The 25289-nt window shown below is 40.3% G+C and overlaps 1 protein-coding gene across 4 annotated transcripts in view; it reads right to left on the bottom strand.

Annotated features, from left to right (window-relative positions):
- Positions 1-1595: 1595 nt before the first annotated feature.
- The window catches only part of PLEKHB2 (pleckstrin homology domain containing B2), a 43336-nt gene continuing 19642 nt past the window's right edge, over positions 1596-25289 (bottom strand). For 3 of the 4 annotated variants that reach the window (XM_045479338.1, XM_045479342.1, XM_045479340.1), the window contains 4 exons: positions 20884-20923; positions 19066-19155; positions 10426-10534; positions 1596-4329 (listed from right to left, as the gene is read on the bottom strand). In XM_045479338.1, the coding sequence (XP_045335294.1) occupies positions 4193-4329; positions 10426-10534; positions 19066-19155; positions 20884-20923 (376 nt within the window). In that variant the 3' untranslated portion in view covers positions 1596-4192. The remainder of the gene's footprint in view (positions 4330-10425; positions 10535-19065; positions 19156-20883; positions 20924-25289) is intronic. The other variant, XM_045479339.1, reaches the window with a different exon arrangement.

Genomic DNA, 25289 nt, shown 5'->3' with positions numbered 1-25289 from the left:
TATATCAACCTCTGTGTAAAAAGGGGAGAAAAATAAGAGTATTTTTTTGTACTAGACTATATATGCATGAAGGATAACATGAAAGATAAACCTTCATAAGAAGAGAGAACCTCTCTTCTCAAGAAAGGGTAGGAAATGGGCAGATGGTTAACCCATTACTAAATCTTTGTTTTTAAAAAAAATTCTGGGGGGCGCCTGGGTGGCGCAGTCGGTTAAGCGTCCGACTTCAGCCAGGTCACGATCTCGCGGTCCATGAGTTCGAGCCCCGCGTCAGGCTCTGGGCTCATGGCTCAGAGCCTGGAGCCTGTTTCCGATTCTGTGTCTCCCTCTCTCTGCCCCTCCCCCGTTCATGCTCTGTCTCCCTCTGTCCCAAAAAAAATAGATAAACGTTGAAAAAAAAAAATTAAAAAAAAAAAATTCTGGTGCTGTGTATAACTTATTCAAAAACAAAATTTTTATACAGCTGGAGGCAGCAGGGGTCAGCATGACAGATGACGATAAAGTCAAGCTGGAGAAGGAAAGGGCTGTGGTCTGTGTGTGGAGTGTCTACCCTTCTCCACACCCAGAAAGTGTCTCCTGGCAAAATACTGGAGGATTGCTCTCTAAAGAAATGAAACCAAGAGACTCAAAGTTTCTGGTATAAATAAAACTCATCTTAAACTGTAACACACAACCACACATCACCATTTAATCAAAGTTTGCAATAGGTGAGGTAAACAGAAAAACTAGCCCAGAGGAAACTGTGGTAATTCAGGATCTAGAGATTTAATTTGGGGATGGGGAAAGGGAAAAAAAGAATACAGTCATGCAACCAAAGACATGTAGTTGGAAGAAGTTACTGAATCTGCACTGCCAAGTGGATCTGGTTCAGGATGATCAGTTTTCTAATAGTCACCTTACAAGTATTACTACACATGCCATCCATATGTTCCTGTGGAAATTACACCTTTATAGGACATGGCATAAGGAAAAAGAATATGCTTTCATATCAGATATAAACCCATTTCACTTACTACCTGTGTGCTCCTGAGAAAAATATTTAACTTTTGAGCCTGTTTCATCCAGTGTAACCTGGACAATAGTGCCTCATAGAGTTACTGTAAGAATCTAATGAGTCATTCTTTTCTGATGTGATAATACAATCCCCAGCACTCAGGGATTTCTCAGTAAGTGCCATTCTTCTTTTTTTTTTAATTTCTTTTTAATGTTTATTTATTTCTGAGACACAGAAAGGCAGAGCACGTGTGGGGGAGGGGCAGAGAGCAAGGGAGACACAGAATCCAAAGTAGGTTCCAGGCTCCAAGCTGTCAGCACAGAGCCCTACGTGGGGCTCCAAATCATGAACCGTGAGATCATGACCTGAGCCAAAGTCAGACACTTAACCAACTGAGCCACCTGGGTGCCCCACTCAGTAACTGCCATTCTTATTGCCCATGATGTAGCAGAAAAAACTGACAGTGTGTTACTATAATTTTTTTAAAAAATGGATTGCTGGTTGCCAGAAGTGGGGGTGGATAGTGGAAGAAATAGGTAAGCTGGGTTTTATTTAGTTTAACTAAATTTAATTTAAAAAAACAAGTCACAATGCAACCTGCTTTAAGGTTAACCATTTAATGTATTAACATTTTCACTTATAAACATACAATTTGCATATACAGGGAAAATAGGTTCTGTAGACACAAGAGAATATGAGAGGGAAGCAATCAGAAAACAGATCAATTCTAGGGGGGGAAGAAATGGAACTGCATTCCATGCCTGTGTCTACATAAACCTGGGAAGGAGAAAGAAAAATGAAACAGGATCATAACTGATGTAGAAAATAAACTTAGGCCATTCGTCTCAACCATGGTTGAGACAGTGTCTTGGGTCCAGGTCTGGCCTGTTTCAGGATGATCATCTGAAACACAGCCACTGGTCTCTCTTTTCTCCTTACTATCTCAGACTCTGAAGTTCACTCCAGTAACCAAAAAACAATCAGCTTGGCATGTGTGCAATGTCAGTGGGCAACTTCTTTCACACATGAAAGTGAGAAAAGCTCACTCACACCTGAACAAGTTCCTTCCACCTCATCTAACTTTTTTTGATTTAGGATTACCTAAATTGAGGCAATCACAAAGCTGGCATCTACAGAAATTGGACCAAGGAAATGAAGTATCTCAGCCCATCTTTATACCTACTATGCATTTCCTAACAGCATCAAGTCACTGGCAACACTGAATTTCCAGGTTCAACTGTGGCTGCCCAATGGGGCTGGCCAACAGAGTGCACACACGTGCCCAAGCTTCAGTTTACACCTGCCCCTTCCGTCAGAGGGGGGACTCTGCTTCCCAGGCATTTCAGCAACATAACTCAGTACCCTGTGGTTCCAGGAACTCCAAGTTCAAAATCAATACCCCAATACCACATTAAAAACTGTTTAATATTTTATTAGTAAAGCATACAGCTCTTAATAATGACTATCACCTAAACAAAGCCATTGTTACTACAAAGGATGTAAAATCATAAGAGCAACATTTTTAATCATCAAAACCAACCTTGTCACAAATCACAGTTGGCAATTTTCCACTGTCTCAAATATCCAAAGGGGTGACAGTCAAGTGCACCTCCTTTCAACTAGAAACAGACTCTACAGTGTAAATTCAGCAGAACTGCCCAGGAAAACAGACCTGACATCAAGGTCGTTTGGCAGATGGCTTCATATGGAGATCTATTTAAGTCTGCTCAGAGATGGAGTCAGTTGACCTATGAAACAAGTTATGTATGTAACTGGCCACAGAAAATAAAAACAGAATTTGTGCTACTAGGGAGTGTATTTTGCAGTGCCAGCGTAGGGACTGTTACTGTGCTAAACTGCCTTGGTGGAAGTACATTTTTTAAAGCTTGCGGGACAGGAGACTGGACTAATTTTGGGCTTTACAAATTCATATAAAGAAATAACAGAAGTGCAGGATTATAGGTTTTCCAGAGCTTCACACATAGCTGGGGCTCAAAATTACATGGTTTAAGCTTCTGTGTCAGGAATAAAAACAAAGCCCATGTCCTGGTCAAGCTGAGTGATACCTTGACAGGTCATTCATGTCCTTAGGCAATCATTTCCCATCTGTAACCTGAGTCTCCCCAACAGCCATGGTCCCAAGAGCCCCCACTATACATCACCAGGGCTCCATGAACCCCAGTGCTTGGGGGACAATCACAGTGCCCCAGTCCTGCACAAAGCAGGACACCTGCTCTTCAGAAGGACAGAAGAGAGGAAAAGAGCACCCTCTGCACAGTGTGATCCCCAGAGGCCTGACACAGTCACACTGTAAGTATGGCTCTCATTCCATTTCCTCACCACTCTTAATACCACACAACAAGTACCAAAATAAGCTATAAGTAGGCTGATGTGGCAATAAAAATATCCAAAGCAGACACTAAAAACATAGGGTCTTCTCTGAATAAAGCACATCTACCTCCACATACTTCAAACTGTTTTGGCTTCTTCAAGTTTTAAAGGATAAAACTTTGAGGCTCAAGCCAATTCCTAATATGGGATATTTTCCAAGGATAATACCAAAAAAACAAAGAATAAAATGAAGAAGCATCATTTTAAGAGGAGGTGGGGAGGAAGGTGGGGAGGGAGGAGGGCGGGGAGGGGGGCTGACCCTACCCCATCATCCTGAGCAGTCAGCCTTGCTGGCCCCAGAGGTCCTGGGGATACCACCCCACTGCCTCAGGGAAGTTCCTGGTTGCTTACCAGTCCACAACTCCTGAAGTTACATGCAGCCAGCTCTGATCCAAGGCTTCAAAGTTCAATGTTAAACAGAAAGAAGATGCAGTTCTCCTTGCCACATTGCTCACTCATACATCACCATATATAAACAGAACACTAAATTATCCCTTAAGCACTATACCTAACTCTGAAAAGAAAATGCCATTCTAAATAGGTATGTCCAAAATAAGGTATTCCAAGAGTTCTAGAATGAAACTCCTGGAATGAGCCAGTGCCCCAGAGATTCCATGTTTTAGCTAAACACAAATCAGAAGCCTTCTCTACAGTACATGTATGGATTAGTTAGAACTATGATGTCATCACTTTCAAAAGAACAATTAAACTATTATTAAAAACATTTATCACCAACAGAAATGCCCTGCAAATTATATTATTGCACACAGGGTATCAGAAGCTATGCACATCCAGATCTGAAGGACTCTAGAAGACCCAGAACAGAGACCCTAAGGCCATGCCGGTGGCTGCTCCGGCCAGCATGCCCAGTGCCAGATCACTGTCGCTGTCTCGATACCGCTCCCGAATGATGATCTGGTTGGCAGGCTGTTGTCCATAAAGTCCTAAAAAAGAAGTGAAAAAGCAGATGCTGTGAGGAGCAGTTTGTGAAGTCCAACATTCCCTCATAAAGACAGTGTGCCCTGAAGTGGCAGAGGTCACATCTCCCTGCATGTGCATCCCTCCCCTACAGTGCTGTCTTCCTCTCAACAGGTGTGTGGAGTCGCTGAGTGGGTGCTTCCCGGCTCTCCCCCAGAACAGGCCACGGTGACTGTTTCTAAGACTGCAGTAAGAGGAAACCAAGGTGCTCAACTTTCCAAGGTCCAAACCCCCAAACGCTGCAAATAGCAGGGTCCTAGTGCAGCTGTAAGCTCCAGTCCCCAATGTCCACTTCTGCCCTCCCCCAAACACTGCAAACAGCAGGGTCCTACTGCAGCTGTAAGCTCCTGTCTCCAGTGTCCACTTCTGCCCTCCCCCAAGCACTGCAAACAGCAGGGTCCTAGTGCAGCTGTAAGCTCCAGTCCCCATTGTCCACTTCTGCCTTCCCCCAAACGCTGCAAACAGCCAGGGTCCTAGTGCAGCTGTAAGCTCCAGTCCCCAATGTCCACTTCTCCCCTCCAGTCACACTTATTAGGATGACAGGTAGATACAGGAGAGCATGGGAGATACACAGAGCCTGCATCGTGAGAGGCAAGAATCTGCACCTAAAGCTGAAAATGAAAAATCTATTTAAAAGCTAATTAGCTTCTTGATATTCATGTAAACCATTTTTAAATTAAACCTTAAATCTGCTAATAAAACTTGCTCATTCATAGGTCTTTATGGGGGAAAATACTTACGTTAAGGGGAAACCTTCTAAAAAGCAAACTTTAAACAACTTTAATATTTAATTTGCATGACTAAAGTTTACAACTGGAAATGTACTATTTGTTCTGTTCTATACTTCACAGCTATACTATCTAACAGCTAATTAGCTTTAAAATTACTCAAATATAAATAATGTTAACTTCCCTCCCTGACCTGCTGTTCCCTTAACAGTTCAACCCTACGGGAGCAAGAAACTAATACAACAGTAATGTGTATATGTAGATGAAAACCAACAGCAAAATAAAGGCTAACACTTAGAAGTCCTTAGTACTCTAAGCAATTACAGTACTACAAGCATTTACATGTACTGACTCACTTAATACTAACAACCCTATGAGATGAGTTTATTATTATACCCATTTTACAGATGGGCAAAAGTGAGGCACACAGGGGTTAATGGCAATAAGGGCATGCAAACCCAGGCACTCAGGCTACAAGTGTGCACTCATAAACCACTAATACCTCAAATATGATGGAGGAGAATAAAAGAGAAAAGAAAAAACACCAAAGCTGCACAGAATGACACCATTATAAACAAAGGGCTGATCAAGTACAGGTAACAGCACTGGAAGCAAACAATGTTTTATGCAATGTTTACCTTTCAAAATTGGTGAACTAGTAGTATTTACTTTCACTGCCTTGAAATTTAAAAGTTTTCAATTAGGCAAATGGAACTATGAAATGTAGGATAGTAGGAACTTGCAAGCTGACTTAATTAGAAGATCCCTTGGACAATCTAAATCTACATTCCCTCAGTAGATCACATCAAGGGCCTCCTGCACTACATGACCAGGAGAGACCTCTCCTGCAGCTCCTGCTTGCCTCTGCTCCTACCAGGAAGAGAAATCCTTACCCAAGTCAGCTGGGGACATTTCTAAGTTGTACGTACTGTAATTACCTAACTTAACTAAGCTTTACATAAATGGTCAAAATGTGAATGTGAAATAGGCAGCTATTGCTTCCAGGATAACTAAGTTCAATACTTTAGGGTGGACTGAATAAAAGCAGGTAACTCACAAATTACTATCAGAGCAAGGAAATGAGTAAACTAAAAAACTAAAAAAAGAATCTTAAAACGTAGACTTGTTTGTACTTACCAAGGGAAACCGCGATGCGGTGATAGGTCATGAGCACAGTGTTTACAAGACAAGAAAACTCCAACCAAAGGAGCCAATGCAAAGCAAAATCCTAGAGCCCATGTCAAAAGACAGCTGAACACTGTCCACTAACACAGGTAAATTAAAACAGAACACTCATAGCGTGTACACAGCACCCTTTGTACTTTTTTAATTGGCTGACTGACCACTGGCTCCAATCATATTAAATAGAAGGCCTTGGGGCACCTAGGTGGCTCAGTCAGTTAAGCGTCCGACTTCAGCTCATGTCATGATCTCACAGTTTGTGGGTTCGAGCCCCACATCTGGCTCTGTGCCAACAGCTCAGAACCTGTAGCCTGCTTCAGATTCTGTGTCTCCCTCTCTCTCTGCCCCTCCCCTGCTTGTGCTCTGTCTTTCTCTCTCAAAAATAAATAAACATTAAAAAAAAAATTTTTTTTTAAAAAAAGAGAGAAGGCCTTTAACCTGCTATATGCATGACTATGGTGTCTAAAGACCACATAATGTCATGAAGCTGGCCAAGCACTGGGGTATCCAGAAAGGGACTGAGAAGCTCCGATCTGGTCATCAGGACAAGGCTACTGGGGGATGACCACAAACTCAACTCACCCTCTCCACAGCAAGTATACCTGCTAGATGGGTCACAATGCTAATGCTGAATGCCCACCTACTTCTTGACTCTGCCCTCTGCAGCAAGTATCTTGAGGGTGCTCATGAGAGTGCTATCTCTTTTTCTATGAAGAAAGGCAAGAGCAAGTAAAGAATCCAATTTACAGAAATTCCCTTTACTAGCACTTCTGCAAAACATCTGCTCTTCTATACAGTAAGAAACAGTTGAGATTACCCCAGTCAGAGGTCTGGGGGCTGAGTAAGAAAGAAGTTCGCTCTCATGGCATGGTAGGCTAGGGCTTAAAAACCACCAACTGCAAGACAAACAGGCAAAGAGATCAAGTTTGTAAACAATTACACCATGTTTATCTCTGCCAGTCAGCAGAAAAATGTAAACTAAAGCAACCTAAGGATCCACTTTAGACCCAAGGAGGGTATCAAAACTTTTAGAGCTAATAACAATAGGCAATCTTTCAGGACAACTGAGAAACCAGTGCTTCAGGAACTTCCTAGAAGTGTTAGAAACTGGCAAATTTTACCAACACTGAAGAATATCTTCATTTTTGCCAATGTGATCAGCAGAAATGGTATCTCATTTCAACTTGCATTTCTTTATTAGTGAAGCTGAATTTTTTGTTATTAGTCATTTGCCTTTCTTCTCATGTAAATGGTCTCTGGCCTCAGTTGGACCAGTCTTAAATTATTCCCTTTTCAAACTCAGTCTATCATTGATTCCTCCCCACCAGGCTACATCTCCAATTCTATCATTGAAGTAGTAGAAAAAAATAAAAGTTCCTTTAAAGAAAAAAAAAAGAAAGAAGAAAGAAAAAAAACCATAATGCTAAGTGAAATAAACCAGTCACAAAAATACACATACTATAGGATTCCACTTATATGAGATGTCTAAAGTATCCAAATTCACAGAAAAATAAAGTATAATAGTGGTTATCAGGGGCTGGGAGGAAGGAAAAGGGAAGTTGTTGTTTAACGAGTACAGTTTCAATATGGGAAGATGAAAAATTCTGGAAATCTGATGCACAACAATGTGAATGTACTTAACACTACTGAACTGTACAATTAAAATGGTTTTTAAAAAAGTAAATTTTATGGTACTTGTTTTTTTTTACCATAATTAAAAATAATAACAATAGATTTTCTTCAAAAAAGAAAGAAAGAGGGGTGCCTGGGTGGCGCAGTCGGTTAAGCGTCCGACTTCAGCCAGGTCACGATCTCGCGCTCCGTGAGTTCGAGCCCCGCGTCGGGCTCTGGGCTGATTGCTCGGAGCCTGGAGCCTGTTTCCGATTCTATGTCTCCCTCTCTCTCTGCCCCTCCCCCGTTCATGCTCTGTCTCTCTCTGTCCCAAAAATAAATAAAAAACGTTGAAAAAAAAAAATTAAAAAAAAAAAAAAAAAAGAAAGAAAGAAAGAAACTGGCAAACTGTTCTGAGAATCAACTGGGCAAATGGTATCAAGATTTGGGGCGCCTGGGTGGCTCAGTCAGTTAAGCGTCTGACTTCAGCTCAGGTCATGATCTCGCAGTTCGTGAGTTCGAGCCCCGCGTCGAGCTCTGTGCTGACAGCTCAGAGCCTGGAGACTGCTTCAGATTCTGTGACTCCCTCTCTCTGCCCTTCCCCTGCTCATGCTCTGTCTCTCTCTGCGTCTCAAAAATGAATAAACATTTAAAAAAAATTAAATAAATGGTATGAAGATTTACTGTAATACTGTCAGATGAAAGGATACAGTGTGGATTTCCCTCAAAACAATCCAGAGATGACAGGAGATGGAGGTGAAACAAAATTAGGCATGATATGCTAGCTGAAGGTGGTAATGGACAAATGACAGTTCATTACACTATTGTCCATACTTCTGCATGTTTGAGAAGCTTTCTAAATTTCAATGGTATCAAAAGAAAAATAAATGTCTTATGCCCTTTAACACATTAACTTAATACACAGAAATGAAAAATGTATTCTAAGATTTAACAGGAATGAAAAAGAAAATCATTAGACATGTTCAAAGCAACATTTATGACTGCAAACAGGAAAAAGTAAACAGTTAATATTAGAAGATCACCCATTATGATAATATGCAGTCATTAAAAATACTTATGGAAATTATGTAGCACTCAGAATACACAGAATTTTAAAATGAGAAAAGAAATGCAAAAGGTGATATAAGATTTCAATGACAAAAATTTATTTTGTATGGGGAAAGTAATTCAAACAAAAATAGTTATGCTAAGATCACAGGGCCAACAAATACTTCATTTTTTAGCATCATCATTTTATTAGTTTTCAATTTGACATAAAAAAAAGTCAAAAAGTCACAGTCCATGCTAGTTAAGTGAACTACATCAGATTGCAGGAACAGATAAGCAGGGAACCTCTCATATTGAATGCTCACCTATGAGACACCAAAGTAACCACCACTAATTAGCAGGATACTTTGAGTCAGGGGGCGGCAGCCCTAGGCCTCTCTGTGAGATTAACATCAGTGACCACTTACCTCTCTGGCAACAGATTCTTCTTCCACTGCCGTGGTAAGACACTGCACTAGGTTTGTTCACAGTGCCCTCAGATTCAGATTCCCAACCGCTCTATGGGCTCAGGACTCTTGTAAGCTATTTGCCAGCTTCATTCACTTATACATTGATCCGATATGCCATGCCCACTGCAACCACCTCTGCCTGACTTCCCTTCTCTGGGCTTCTGGGTGTGGCCTTGTTCTTCAGTCCATCAACCACATGATGGGGGCTCTTGGGCCCCCTCATTCTGACTGTAGGCTCTGGCCTCACAGCCAGCACTCTCCTGCACCTCCACCTTAGACCTCCCACTACGCAAACTGCACCCAGGACTTGATGCTACCTACACAGGCCAGTTACTCACAACTACAATTTTCCTCAGGTAAGGTGAAAAATGGAAGTGCATCAAAAGCCTGGAATAAATGTAAGAACCTTCCAGGCCTTTATTTCACTTGCAAAATGGAGTATCGCCTCAGTAGTGATAATATTTGAAGGATGTTACCAGAAGAGAAAAAACAGGAGAAAGTTATCGTTTAAAATGGGATATAAGTGAATACCAGTAGGTACAAATTCTCTCCTTGGGAATAAATCTGGATACAACAGTGAAGTTTTAACAACTTCACTACTTCACTACTCTGGGGCACCTGGGTGGCTCAGTCGGTTACCTGTCCGACTTCGTCTCAGGTCATGATCTTGTGATTTGTGAGTTCGAGCCCTGCGTCAGGCTCTGTGCTGACAGCTTGGAGCCTGGAGCCTGCTTGGGATTCTGTGTCTCCTTCTCTCTCTGCCCCTCCCCCAAAAATAAATAAATGTAAAAAAATTTTTTTTAATAAAAAAAAAAAAAAAAAACACAAGCCTACTCCAACTTTTTAAGACAACGTAAAAATACATAACTTTTTTTTTTTTTTAAAGCATAGTAGAATCATTTGTGGTCTATAACCAGAAGCACTGCTCACTTACCCTTAAACTAAGAAATACAATTCCTTCAGGCCTCACAGATCCACCCAGTAAATGAAGAGAAATAAGGAATGGAAGGTGGGCGTGGGGTACCTGCATACGGGTACTGGTAGGGTACAGCATAAGCCTGTCCACTTGCAGCATAGACAACTTGAGTTCCTGGAGGGTACGCACCACTGTATGGACCATAGCCATATGCCTGCTGAAAAGAAATAGGCCCATCAGAAATACAATTTTGAAGTTCAGCATCCACTCATAATAAAAATCACCAACAAAGTAGGTGGAGAGGGAATGTACCTCCACATAATAAAGGCCATATGCAACAAGCCCACAGGACATCATAAACAACAGTGTAAAGTTAAAAGCTTTCCTCTAAGATCAGAAACAAGACAATACGGTGCCTGCCCACCCTTACTACTTTTATTCAACATCATAATGAAATTTTATTGTGTTTCACTTCACTGCACTTTGCAGATACTGTGTTTTTACACATGGGAGGTTTGTGGCAACCCTACATGGACCATGTCTATTGGCACAATTTTTCCAACAGCATTTGTTTACTTCATGTCTGTGTCACATTTTGCTAATTCTCACAATATTTCAAACTTTTTCATTATTAGTATCTTTCTTTTTTTGAGAGAGCAAGCAAGCGAGCACACAAGCAGGGGAGCAGGGCAGTGGGAGGGAGTGGGAGGGAGAGGGAGGGGGGGAGAGGGGGAGAAGGGGAGGGGGAGGGGGGAGAGAGGGAGAGGGGGAGGGAGGGAGAGGGGGAGGGGGGGAGAGGGGGAGAGGGGGAGAAGAGGAGAGGGGGGGAGAGGGGGAGAGAGGGGGAGAGGGGGAGAGGAGGAAAGGGGGAGAGGGGGAGAGGGGGAGAGGGGGCAGACAATCTTAAGCAGGCTCCACACTCAGCACAGAGCCCACAAGGCTCAATCCCATGACCCTGGGATCATGACCTGAACTGAAATCAAGAGTCAGACACTCAAATGACTAAGCCACCCAAGAGCCCCGTTCATTATTATATTTGTTACAGCAATCTGTGATCAGTGATCTTTGATATTACTATTGTAATTGTTTTGGGGTGTCACAAACCACACCATATAAATGGGCAAACTTAATAGATAAATCGTGTGTTCTGCTTGCTCCACCAACCACTAGTTCCTATCTCTCTCCCTCTCAGGTCCCCTATTCCCTAAAACACAACATTAAAATGAGGCTAATTTAGAAGAACCCTACAACGGTCTCTAAGTGCTCAGGTGAGAGGAAGAGTCGCAAATCTCTCGCTTTAAATCAAAAGCTAGAAAGGATTCAGCTCAGTGAGGAAGGCATGTTGAACACTGAGACAGGCCAAAAGCTGGGCCTCTTGCACCAAACAGCCAGGTTGTGAGTGCAAAGGAAAAGTTCTTGAAGGAAATTAAAAGCACTACTCCAGTGAACATACAAATGGTGAGAAAACAGAACAGTCTTATAGTTGATACAGAGAACGTATGAGTGGTCAGGGTAGAATACCAGCCAAACCCTAATCCAGAGGAAGGCCCTGACTCTCTTCAATTCTGTGAACGCTGAGAGAGGGAAAGAAGCTGCAGAACAAAGTATGAAGCTAAGAGAGGTTGGTTCATGAGGTTTAAGAAAAGAAACCAGCTTTATAACATAAAAGGGCAAGGTAAAGCAGCAAGAGCTGATGTAGAAGCTGCAACAAGTTACCCAGAAGATGGCAGCTAAGATCATTTATGAAGGTGGCTACACCTAACAAGAGATTTTCAGTGCAGATGAAATAGCCTTCTATTGGAAGAAGATATTATCAAGGATTTTCATAGCTACAGATGAGAAGTCAATGCCTGGCTTCAAAGGACAAGTGGACTCCCTTGTTAGGGGTTAATGCAGCTGGCGACTTTAAGTTGAGGCCAATGCTCATTTACCAGAGTTTCTGCTCTGACCATACTTTTTTTTTTTTTTTTTTTTACCTCCTGATGTTTAGGATTCTCAGTTGTCCAAAAACAGAATAGGAATGTCAGAGAAAAAGAATCAGTAAACGTACTATAAAGTGGAATAGAGAGGAAAATATATTGAAGAAAAGAAGGTGCGCGTGGGTGGCTCAGTCAGTTAAGTGTCCAACTTCAGCTCAGGTCATGATTTCATGGTCCATGGGTTCGAGCCCCACGTCAGGCTCTGTGTTGACAGCTCAGGGCCTGCAGCCTGCTTCAGATTCTGTCTCCAGTCCTCTCTGCCCCTCCCCTGCTTATGCTCTGTCTCTAAAATAAATAAACATTAAAAAAATTGTTTTTTAATAAAAAGAAAATGAACAGAATCTGAGACATGTGGGACATCTAACATCCATATCATTAGTTTCAAAAGGAAAAGGGGTGGGGCTGAAAAAAACATTCCAGAAATAATGGCCTAAATTTTCCCAAATTTAGCAAGAAACAAAAAGACAATGAACGCCAAATAGGATAACGCCCCCAAAATCCATACCAACATACTATAGTCAAACTTCTGAAAACTAAGGACAATGAAAATAGCAAGAAACAAACAATGCATTACCTACATGGGGGGAAATGTAAATGATAGCAGATTTCTCCTCAGAAACCATGTAGACCAAAGGAAATAGCACACACTTGACAAATGCTGGAAGAAATGTCAACTCAGAATTCTACACTAGTGAAAATATCCCTCAGAAATAAAGAAAAAAATCAAGACATTCTCAGATGAAGAACTGAGAATCTGTTGCCAACAGAGCTACTATCCTAAGAGAATGGCAAAAAAAGAATTTCACTGAACAAAATGTAAACAATAAAAGAAAGGACCCTAAAACATCAGGAGGTAAAAAAAAAAATAGGTACAGAGCAGAAATACATGTAAATAAACTTTCCTTCACAGCTTGACTTTTCTAACAAGTCTGACAGCTGAAGCAAAATTTCTAACACCATCTGATATGGTTCTCATATATAAAAGAAACGTGAACACTTGACTTTGAAAAATACGTAAATATGAATAATGTAGAGCAACCACTAAAAAAGCAATACAAAGAGACACACTCAAGAAACATTATAGATAAATCAAAATGCAACTTTATTTTTTTTGATGTTTATTTATATTTGAGAGAGACAGAGAGACAGCACGAACAGGGGCAGAGAGAGGGAGACAGAATCTGAAGCAGGCTCCAGGCTCTCAGCTGTCAGCACAGAGCCTGACAAGGAGCTTGAACTCACGAGCATGAGAGCATGACCTGAGCCGTAGTCAGATGCTTAACCAACTGAGCCACCCAGGCGCCCCTCAAAAGGCAATTTTAAAACATGTTCAAATAATTCACAAAAAGCTTAAGTAAAAGAACACAGAGAAATTTAAAAAACACAGAACCAAAGGGAAACAAAAAACAAAATGGCATACTTAAACCTAATATATCAAAAATTACATTAAATGTAAATGGTCTAAATATACTAATTACAAGATAGATATTTGTCAGATGTCAGATAGGGAAAACTCACATACATGTTATCTATGAGAAACTCACTTCAAATGAAATATGTAGGTTGAAAAAAAAAAAAAAAAGATGGGAAGAGATACCACACAGTGAAAAGCAAGAAGAAGTGACTATATTAATATCAGATAGAGCAAACATCAGACTAAAGAAAATTGCCAGAAACAGAAAGGGACATTACATTATGATAATACAGTTAACCCACCAAGAAAATGTAAATGTCTGTGGACCAATGACAGAGGTGCACACATAAATTAAACAACTTATATGAAAAGGACCAATTACTCAAAAAGTACAAATTACTACAATCCACTCAATATGAAACAGAAAATGAACAGTACTATAACTCTCAAGAAAATAGAATTTGGAGGCGGCTGTGTGGCTCTCAGTCAAACATTCGACTTCGGCTCAGGTCATGATCTCAGGGTCCATTGAGTTCGAGCCCCACATGGGGCTCTGTGCTGGCAGCTCAGAGCATGGAGCCTGCTTCCAATTCTGTGTCTCCCTCTCTCTCTGCACCTCCCCCACTTGCACGCTCTCAAAAATAGATAAACATTTTTAAAAAATAAAATTTGTAGGGGCGCCTGGGTGGCGCAGTCGGTTAAGCGTCCGACTTCAGCCAGGTCACGATCTAGCGGTCCGTGAGTTCGAGCCCCGCGTCAGGCTCTGGGCTGATGGCTCAGAGCCTGGAGCCTGTTTCCGATTCTGTGTCTCCCTCTCTCTCTGCCCCTCCCCCGTTCATGCTCTGTCTCTCTCTGTCCCAAGGATGGATAAACGTTGAAAAAAAAAAAATTTTTTTAAAAAAATAAAATTTGTAATTAAAAATACCCCACCCTCAAAATCTTCAGGCCCAGACTGTTTCACTGGAGATTTCTACCAAATATTTAAAAAAGGAATTAACATGGGACGCCTGGGTAGATCAGTCAGTTAAGCATCCAACTTCAACTCAGGTCACGATCTCAGGGTTGGTGAGTTTGAGCCCCGCATCAGGCTCTGTGCTAACAGCTCAGAGCCTGGAGCCTGCTTCAGATTGTGTGTCTCCCTCTCTCTCTGCCCCTCCCCTGCTGGCACTCTGTCTCTGTCTCTCTCAAAAATAAACAAACATTTAAAAAGTTTTTTAAAAATAAATTAAAAAAGAATTAACACAAATTCTATATAATCTCTTCTAGAAAATAGAAGAGCAGGGAACACTTCCCAAAATTCATTCTGTAAAGCCAGTATGACCTAATACCAAATAAGAGTACAAAAAAACTACAGACCAATATCCTTCACGAATATAGATGCAAAAATCTGTAAGAATATTAACAAACAGAATTCAGCAATAAAAGAAAAGAATTATACACCCAACTAAGAGAGGTTTATTACAGGGATGCACCTCTGGTTCAATATTTGAAAACCAATCAGTATAATCCATCATATTGGCAGAGGTTTAAAAAAAAAAATCACATGACCATGCCAATTGATGCAGAAAAGGTATTTGACAAAATTCAACACCTAAACTCAGAAAACTAGAAAAGGAACTTTCTCAACTTGTTATTGAACATCTTCAAAAACTACAGCTCACATCACATGTAATGTAGAAAAACCGAATGCATTCCCCTTAAAATCAGGAACAAGACAAGGATGACTGCTCTTACCACTGCTATTCAACATAACATTAGAAGTTCTAACCAGGGCAAAGAAATAGAAGGCACACAGACTGGAAAGAAAACTCTCCCTATTTACAGATGACATGATTGCGTCTATTGTAGAATATCCCAGAGAATGTACAAAAAACTACTTCTAGAACCAACAGGTGAGCTTAGTAAGTTCACAAGCTATAAGATCAATAAACAAAAATCAATGAACTTGGGGAAATTAAAATTTAAAACATAATACCATAGACAACGATAAAAAAAAAATACGTAAGTGTAAATCTAACAAAACATGCCCAAGATTTTTATACTGAAACTACAAAATGCTGATGAAAAAAAATCAGAGGATCTAAATAGAGACAGTCCATGTTCACTGACTGAAAAACTCAACATAATATGTCAATTCTCCCCCCAAAAACCTGATACATAGGTTTAAAACAATTTCTTTCAAAATCTATCAAGATTTTGTTGTAGACTTAGACAAATCATATGGAAAGGAAATGGAACCAGAATAGTTCAGGGAATTCTGAAAAGGATATAGTGGGGGATCAGTCTACCCAATTTTAAGACTTATACAGCTACAGTAATCAAGTCAGTGTGGTGTAAGAGGAAGAAAAACACACAGATCAATAGAACAATCAGAGAACCCAGAAATAGACACACACAAATACAGCCAAGTGAATTTTCACAGAGATGCAAAAGCAATTCCAGAAAGGACTTTTCATCAAATTGTAGCGGAATAAGTGGACATTCATATTAAAAAAAAATGAACCCTAACCCTAACGCTTTACATGTAAATCCTGGCACTATGAAACTTCCAAAAAATAGCACAGGAGAAAACCTTAGGAAACCTGGTCTTGGGGGGAAGTATGAAACGACAACAAAAGCACAAACCATAAAAACTGATAAACTAGACTGCATGAAAACTAAAACTCCATGAAAGGCACTGTTAAGAGGATAATAACACAATGCTCCAGACCACATATCTGACAAAGTGTTCCTATCTCAAACTCAAAGAACTCTCAAAACTCAATGCTAAAAGAAATAATAATACAATTAGAAAACAAGCAAAAGACATGAAGTGACATTTTACTGAACAGGATATACAATGGCAAAAAAAAAAGCACATAAAAAGATGTCCAACATTGCTAGCTATTAGGGAAATGCAAATTGAGATTAGAATGAAATATCACTACATACCTGTAAGAACAGCTAAAATTAAAAAATGGTGACAGCATTTAATGCTGGGAAAGATGCAGAGAAACTGGATTATTCACATAAGTGAAACAGTAGAGTCATTCTGGAAAGTAGTTTCTTAGCTTTTTAAAAAATTAACCATGTACTTACCATATAATAGACCCAGCAATTCCATTTTGGGGCATTTTCCCCAAAGAAATAAAACTTTATGCCTATATAAAAAGCTGTACATGAGGAGAATTCACAGTACATTTAGTGGTAATAGCCAAAACTTTGAAACAACCCCAAGTAAACATCCATCAATACTTAATGGGGTATACATGCAAGAATTTGGCTGGGTCTCAAGGGAACTGTACTAAGTGAAAAACATCAAACTCAAAAAGATCAGGGGTGCCTGGATGGCTCAGTCGGTTAAGCATCCGACTTCGGCTCAGGTCATGATCTCACGGTCTGTGGGTTCAAGCCCCGTGTCAGGCTCTGTGCTGACAGCTCGGAGCCTGGAGCCATCTTGGGATTCTGTGTCTCTCTGTCTCTCTGACCCACCCACTGCCCCCCCCCCCCCCCCGTTCATGCTCTATCTCTCTCTGTCTCAAAAATTAAATAAACATTAAAAAAATTTTTTTAAAAAAGATCACATGCTGTATGATTCTATTTATATAACATTGTGGAAATAACAAAATTATACAGACAGAGAACAAATCAACAAATCAGTGGTTGATGGGAGTTAGAAAGGCGAATGAGGGTATAACTATGTAAGGGTGTAGCGGGAAGATTTTATCAACAGTTTTATATCTTGATTGAAGGGCTGGTTACACAAATCTACACATATGATAAAATGACACGAAACCAGAATAAACATTTTGCCAATTTCAAATTCCTGGTTTTGATTTCATGTAACATGTAACAACTGAGGAGCTGAATGAGGAGTACATGAGATCTTTCCATATTATTTTTGGAACTTCCTGTAAATCTATAAATATTAAAAGTTAAAAAAGCAAAAAAAAACAGAAGTCCCTCCCACAACAGAGACTTCCATATGTAGCACTGAACACTTAACACATCTAACTAGGAGATACTCCTAAGGTATTTGATATGTGATTTTTTTTCTTAAGTTTTGTTTTTTCAAAGTAAAAAAAAGTAGGGCTCCTGGGTAGCTCAGTCAGTTAAGCATCTGACTCTTGATTTTGGCTCAGGTCACCATCTCACAGTTCATGAGATTGAGCCCCACGTTGGGCTCTGTACTGACAATGTGGAGTCTGCTTGGGATTCTCTCTCTCTCCCTCTCTCTGCCTCTCCCCTGCTCGCTCTCTGAAAATAAACAGAATCTTTTAAGTAAAAATAAAAATAAAGCATCTTTTCTGGTTATAAAGAAAATTCAAGTAATTCATTAAGTATAAAAATCATCAATATCATATTATCAAAGCAACTATGATTAACATGAATCATTTTTAGGGGGCGTCTGGGTGGCTCAGTCAGTTCAGCATCTGACTTTGGCTCAGGTCATGATCTCACAGTTCATGAGTTCAAGCCCCGTGTCGGGCTCTGTGCTGACAGCTCAGAGCCTGGAGCCTGCTTCAGATTCTGTGTCTCCCTCTCTCTCTGTCCCTCCCCTGCTCACACTCTGTCTCTCTCTCTCTCAAAAATAAACAAACATTAAAAAAAAAAATTAGGGGCGCCTGGATGGCTCAGTCGGTTGAGCGTTTGACTTTGGCTCAGGTCATGATCTCACGGTTTGTGAGTTCGAGTCCCACATCGGGCTCTGTGTGGATAGCTCAGGGTCTGGAGCCTGCTTCGGATTCTGTGTCTCCTCCTCTCTCTGCCCCTCCCCTGCTCATGCTCTGTCTCTCAATAATAAATAAATGTTAACTTTTTTTTTTTTTTTTTTTTTTTTAATTAAAGGGGCGCCTGGGTGGCTCAGCCGGTTAAGTGTCCGACTTTGGCTCAGGTCATGATCTCATGGTTTGGGGGTTCAAGCCCCACGTCAGGCTCTGCACTGACAGCTCAGAGTCTGGAGCCTGCATCAGATTCTGTGTCTCCCTCTCTCTCTGCTCCTCCCCCACTCACACTCTGTCTCTCTCCCTTTCTCAAAAACAAATAAACATTAAAAAAAACATTTTTTTTTAATTAAAAAAAAAAAAAACATGAATCATTATCAGGCCTATCTTAAAAACAAAATGTAAACATGGAGATTATAAAGCAATAGCTTTATTTTATGAAAGCAAACAATGACAATAATCTGTTTTTTAAAAAGTTTAAAGAAAAGGGTTGAGTGCATTTTTAATTTCTCTGATACTGGTTCAAGGGTTTTTTTTGTTTTGTTTCTTAAAAAGGAGAGTAGCACAGTTGGGAGGGGTGGGGAGGAGAGTAGCACAGAGACCCCAACCTCCCTAAAACTTGGATTCCAAAACACCAAGATTTGCTCCCTACCTCAGGGGTTGGTGCAGCATAGGCTGTGTAAGGAGGAGGGGAAGAAGCCACAGCTGTCTCATCATACAGGACTTCTGAGCCAACATAAGCCTATTGAGAGGAGAGAGAATGAAAAACAGCTTTCTGTCACAAAGCAACCATATACAGGCTCTCATGATTCTGTACATATACACATCCTTTCTATTCAGCAAAATTTTAAAAATTAGAACAGCAAATACAACAGGTCTCTGAAAAGCAGTGAACAACAAGAGTATCTCCCCACAACCCCCTCTAATCCTGCACTCTCCTGTCCTCTGAATTCGGGAGGAGGCTGTCCTCCTCAGCCATCTGCAGAAGGCAGGAATGGAGCTCTCACTGCCTAAGGAGGCCAGAGTCTACCATTATCCAGGCCTTTTCAAAGATGTGGCACCACTCTCAACAACCCTTCTGTTAAATATAAATCCTACAATCTGAAAACACAGCAGTCAGGGATTGTCCTACACACACAGCCTGCTTTTTGCACTAAAAAAAATTCCTTCATTAAATTACTTCCCAGTGGAAAAAGAAAAATCTATGTACTCTTTTTTTTTTTTTTTTTTTTTTTTTTAATTTTTTTTTTCAACGTTTATTTTTGGGACAGAGAGAGACAGAGCATGAACGGGGGAGGGGCAGAGAGAGAGGGAGACACAGAATCGGAAACAGGCTCCAGGCTCTGAGCCATCAGCCCAGAGCCTGACGCGGGGCTCGAACTCACGGACCGCGAGATCGTGACCTGGCTGAAGTCGGACGCTTAACCGACTGCGCCACCCAGGCGCCCCTATGTACTCTTTTAAAAAAAATTCCAGGAGTACCTGGGTGGCTCAGTCAGTTAAGCATCTGACACTTGATTTCAGCTCAGGCCATGATCTCATGGTTCTCATGGGTTTGAGCCCCATGTCTGGCTCCACGCTGATAGTGCACAGAGCCTGCCTGGGATCCTCTCTTCCTCTCTCTCTGCCCCTCCCTGTGAGCACGTGTGCGCTCTCTCTCTCTCTCTCTCAAAATAAAAAAATAAACTTAAAAAAATAATAATAAATCCATGCAAAGAATCATCTTGGGATCTTAGCCCCAACAGTATGGATCATTAACACTAATTTCAGCCAAGATTTTTGTGAAAGAAAAGCTAACTGGAGTTGCAGAGTAGGCTTACAGGAAGAACTGTCTTGGGCTAACAGAGTAGGAAACAATGACATTTGGATATTAAGTCCTTTTTACTTTTCCTACCTGTACAAATTATTTTATAAGCTTCATCTACCTTTTTCTTTTCCTCCCTTTATAGGGAAAAATAAAATCCTATCTGAAGAATAAAAATGTTTCCTGCAGAGGAAGTTGCCTTGATTTTCGGACACAAAAATGGCATTAGACCCCTACAAATGGGGTTTACTGTCTCAGTGACTTCCTAAGGTCAGAAGCAGAACTAGAATCAAGCACAAGTCCCCAAAATGCTTGTTTCACAAGGCTGGGGTGCCATGAATGGACTCTGGTCCTTTTTGAGCCTTCTCTGTAAACTACAGCATAATTCAAAGTGCTGCAAAACTTTCTGAGATACAGACACTTCTGGAAGATAATATTAGGACCAGTGTTGCCTGTATTGGCAGGGATCCTCCTGCCTTAAAAGGTTTGGCAAAATCTAGCTTACTCTCGTATCAGTAAATGGTGCCCTGCCCAGCTATGAGTTCTCAGCCATGGCTGGACGGTCAAGGAACCCATCCCCATTTCCATTTCTTAATCCCCTATCATCCCATTTGTTCCAGCAAGACAAGGCAAAAACGTTACAGGTGATTGCCCTTAGCAACTTACTGTGTTTGTCCTGGAATCCTGCAATGTAAATTTCCAGGCCCTGGAGAAAAGAAAAAGGGATGCTTATTTAAGGCAATCCAACATCTACCGCAAGGATTCTCAAACCTGTGTCAGCATCAAAATTTCTGGAAAAGTTTGTTTCAAGAACAAGCCTCCTGTCCTTACCCCAAGACCCACTCAATCAAATCATCTGAGATCTGCACAATACACAATATGTGAAACAATATGTATCTGTGGCGCATACACTATACAGTATTTAAAGCATACTCTATTACTATACAGTTTTTGCTTTATTCTTTAGTAAGTATAAAAAAATGCACCATGTTTAACTCTACTGCAACTTGCTTTGTCAGTTCATGTCACACACACAGATCTACCGCATTTTAATTTATTGACTTATTGATTGATTCTGGGATTTTATTATTTAAATTAATTGATTTTCAAATTGGTTTCCATACAACACCCAGTGCTCATCCCAACAGATGCCCTCCTCAATGCCCATCACCCACTTTCCCCTCTCCCCCATCCCCCATCAACCCTCAGTTTGTTCTCAGTATTTAAGAATCTCTTATGGTTTGCCTCCCTCCCTCTCTGTTTTTTCCCCTTCCCCACCCCCAATGGTCTTCTGCTAAGTTTCTGAAGATCCACATGAGTGAAAACATATGGTATCTATCTTTCTCTGCCTGACTTATTTCACTTAGCATAATACCAACTGCATTTTTTTAATGGCTACATAATGTTCCATAAGAGATTCAGATTGTCAGCAATTTTTTTGTGATTGAAAACAGTCCTAGTACTTTTTTGCCAGCTTGAGAAATTGACATATTACATGTAAGTTTACTGTATGCAATGTAATGATCCGATGCAAAATGATGACAATATGATTTATACCTTCATCCCCTCACATAATTACTTATTATTTCTGATCATAACACTTAAAACCTAGTCCCTTAACTTGTTCAAGCATGTAACAAGTATTTGCTAATTATAATCACAATACTACATAACTAGACGCCCAGAACTTAGTCATCATATAGCTGGAAGTTTGTATACTTTGACCAACATCTCCCCATTTCCCCCAACCACCATTCATTCTACTATCTTTTTCTAGGAATTTGGCTTTTCTACAAGTGAGACATATAGTAATTGTCTTTCTCTGTTTTACTTATTTCATTTAGCACAATGCCCTCAAGGTCCATCCATATTGTTGCAAAACACAAGATTTCCTTCTTTTTTCCTTAATTGAATAATATTCAATGTATGTGGTGTGTGTGTGTGTGTGTATCACATTTTCCTTATCTATCATCCATCAACAACTGCTTAGGCTGTTTCATGTCTTGGATACTATGAATAATGCTGCAGTGAACATGTGGATGCAGAAATCTCTTCAAGATAAGGATTTCATTTCCTTCAACACATATATCCAGAAGGGAATTGCTACATCATATGATGGTTCTACTTTCAGTTTTTTTGAGGAACCTCCATAATGTACCCATAGTGGCTTATACCAATTTACATTCCTGCCAACAGTGCACAGGGCTCCCTTATCTCTACATCCTCACAACATTTACCTTTTTGTCTTTTTGACAACAGCCATTCTAAGAGATGTGAGGTAATCTCATTATGATTTTGTTTTGTCTTTCCTAGTGATTACTGAGGTTGAGCATCTTTCCCCATACCTATGGCCATTTGGACATCTTTGGAAAAGTATCTACTCAAGTCCTTTGCCCATTTTTAAAAATTGTGGTTTTTTGCTATGAAGTTATACAAATTCTTATATATTCTGAATACTAAACCCTTATCGTGTGGATGGTTTACAAATAATTTCTCCCATTCCATACGATGCCTTTTCATTTTACCGATGGGTTTCTTTTGCTGTGCAGAAGCTTTACAGTTTGGGGTGCATGGGTGGCTCAGTCAGTTAAGTGTCTGACTCTTGAGTTCAGCTCAGGTCATGATCTCACGGTTCAAGGGATCAAGCCCCAAGTCACGCTCTGTGCTGACAGTGTGGAGCCTGCTTGGGATTGTCTCTCTCCCTCTCTCTCTCAAAATAAATAAACTTAAAAAAAAATTTTTTTTAACTAAATATTTTTTTTTAAGTTTTACTGTTTGATATAATCCCATGTGTTTCCTTTTCCTTTGCTGCTTGCACTTTTGGTGTCATATTCAAAAATTCACTGCCAAAACCAATGTTAAAGAGCTTTTTCCTGATATTGGACCATTTTCTTACACCATACACTAAAATAAAATGGATTCAGGACCTAAATGTGAGACCTGAAACCATAAAAATTCTAGAGCAGAACACAGGCAGTAATTTCTCTGACACTGGCCATGGCAATTTCTTTCTTGATAGGACTCCTAAGGCAAGGGAAACAAAAGCAAAAATTAACTATTAGGACTCCATCAAAACAAAAAGCTTCCCCACAGTAAAGGAAGCAACCAACAAAACTACCTACTGAATGGGAGAAGATATTTGCAAATGGTATATATCCAATGCAAGGTTAGTATACAAAATATATAAAAAACTTACCAAACTCAACACCCCCCAAAAATAATCCAATTAAAAAATGGGCAGAAGAGGGGCGCCTGGGTGGCTCAATCAGTTAAGCATCTGACTTCAGTTCAGGTCATGATCCCATGGTTCATGGATTTGAGCCCCGCATCGAACTCTGTGCTGAGAGAGTCTGGAGCCTGCTTCGGATTCTGTGTTTCGTTCTCTCTTGCCCCTCCCCTGATCGCGCGCGGTCTCTGTCTCTCAAAAATGAATAAATGTTAAAAAAAAAAAAAAAAAAAAAGTTTTTTTAAATGGGCAGAAGATGTGAACAGACATTTCTCCAAAGATATCCAGATGGCCAACAGACACATGAAAAGATGCTCAACATCCCTCATCATCAGGGAAATGCAAATCAAAACTTTAACGAGATATCACATCACACCTGTCAGAATGGCTAAAATCAACAACACAAGAAACAGGAAGTGTTGGCAGAGTGAAGAAGGAACCCTTGTGCACTGTAGGTAGGAACGCAAACTAGTGCAGCCACTGTGGAAAACAATATGGAGATTCCTCAAAAATTCAAAATGGAGGAGTGCCTGGGTGGCTCAGTTGATTGAGTATTCAACTCTCAATTTTCAGCTGAGGTCATGATCTCATGGTTTGTTGAGTTTGAGCCTCACATTGGGCTCTCTGCTGTCAGCACAGAGTCTGCTTCTGATCCTCTGTCCCACTCTCTGCCCCTCCCCAACTCACACTCTCTCTCCTTCTCTCAAAAATAATTTTTTAAAATTCTTTTTAAAAAAAGAGGAAAAAAATTCAAATGGAACCACTGTATAATTCCATAATCGCACTACTGAATAATTTACCCAAAGAATATGAAAAGATACACGCACCCCTATGTTTATTGCAGCATTTAGTGACCAAACAACAGCCCAGGTGTCTAGCAATAGATGGATAAAGAACATGTGGTGTATATATGTGTATGTGTATATATAAACATATATACATATATGGATCTAGAGAGTATAATGCTAAGTGAAATAAGCCAGTCAGAGAAAGACAAACATCATATTATTTCACTCATCTGTGGAATCTGAGAAACAAAAGGCAGAGATTGGACTGATTCAGTGGCAAGCTAAGGAATGCCAAGAATTACCAGCCACAACCCAAACTAGGAGGCAGGAAGGGTTCTACTGAAAGGTCTCAGAGGGAACATGGCTCTGCTGACATATTGAGCTCAGACTCTTAGCTTCCAAAACTCTGAGGGAATACATTTGTTGTTTAAGGCACCCAGTTTGTGGCCCACAGCAAACTAACATTCTCCTATTCTTTACTCTATTAGCATTCTCATTTTATTTCAAGTTTGTTTCTTGTTAATAGACAAGTTATACTCTGTATTTAAAGTTTATTTCCTTATTTTGAAAAGAGCACAGACATGTAAGTGGAGGAGGGGCAAAGAGAAATGGAGAGGGAGAATCCCAGGCAGGCTCCACACCGTCAGTGCAGAGCCCAATGTGGGCTTGAACTTATGAACCATGAGACCATGGCCTGAGCCAAAGTCAAATGCTTAGCTGACTGACCCACACAGGCACCCCAAACCTAAATTTCTTGTAACAAGAACAGCATCTACCTTGTAAGATATGGTGAGCATTAAATACCATATATAAAGCAGTTAGCACAGTGCGTAGGGCCAAGTGAGTGTTCAAAATGCATGTTTATATTGTTAGATACTAATAATATATAGACCGGATTTATAAAAAAAGTAGCAAACTGGCTGGACATGCAGTCATTTCTCCATCAGTCTATTGGAAAGCAGTATCTCTTCCAGAAAGTATCACTGAAGATTCACTGATAAAAGAAGAGTGTAAAAAAGTAGCTACGGATGGGATTTAAAATAAACTCTAGAGTTTAG

This window comes from Leopardus geoffroyi, chromosome C1 (assembly GCF_018350155.1).
Source record: "Leopardus geoffroyi isolate Oge1 chromosome C1, O.geoffroyi_Oge1_pat1.0, whole genome shotgun sequence".
NCBI classification, from domain to species: Eukaryota; Metazoa; Chordata; class Mammalia; order Carnivora; family Felidae; genus Leopardus; species Leopardus geoffroyi.
The sequence above is the reverse complement of the archived record's forward strand: the minus strand, read 5'-3'. Positions and strand labels throughout refer to the sequence as shown.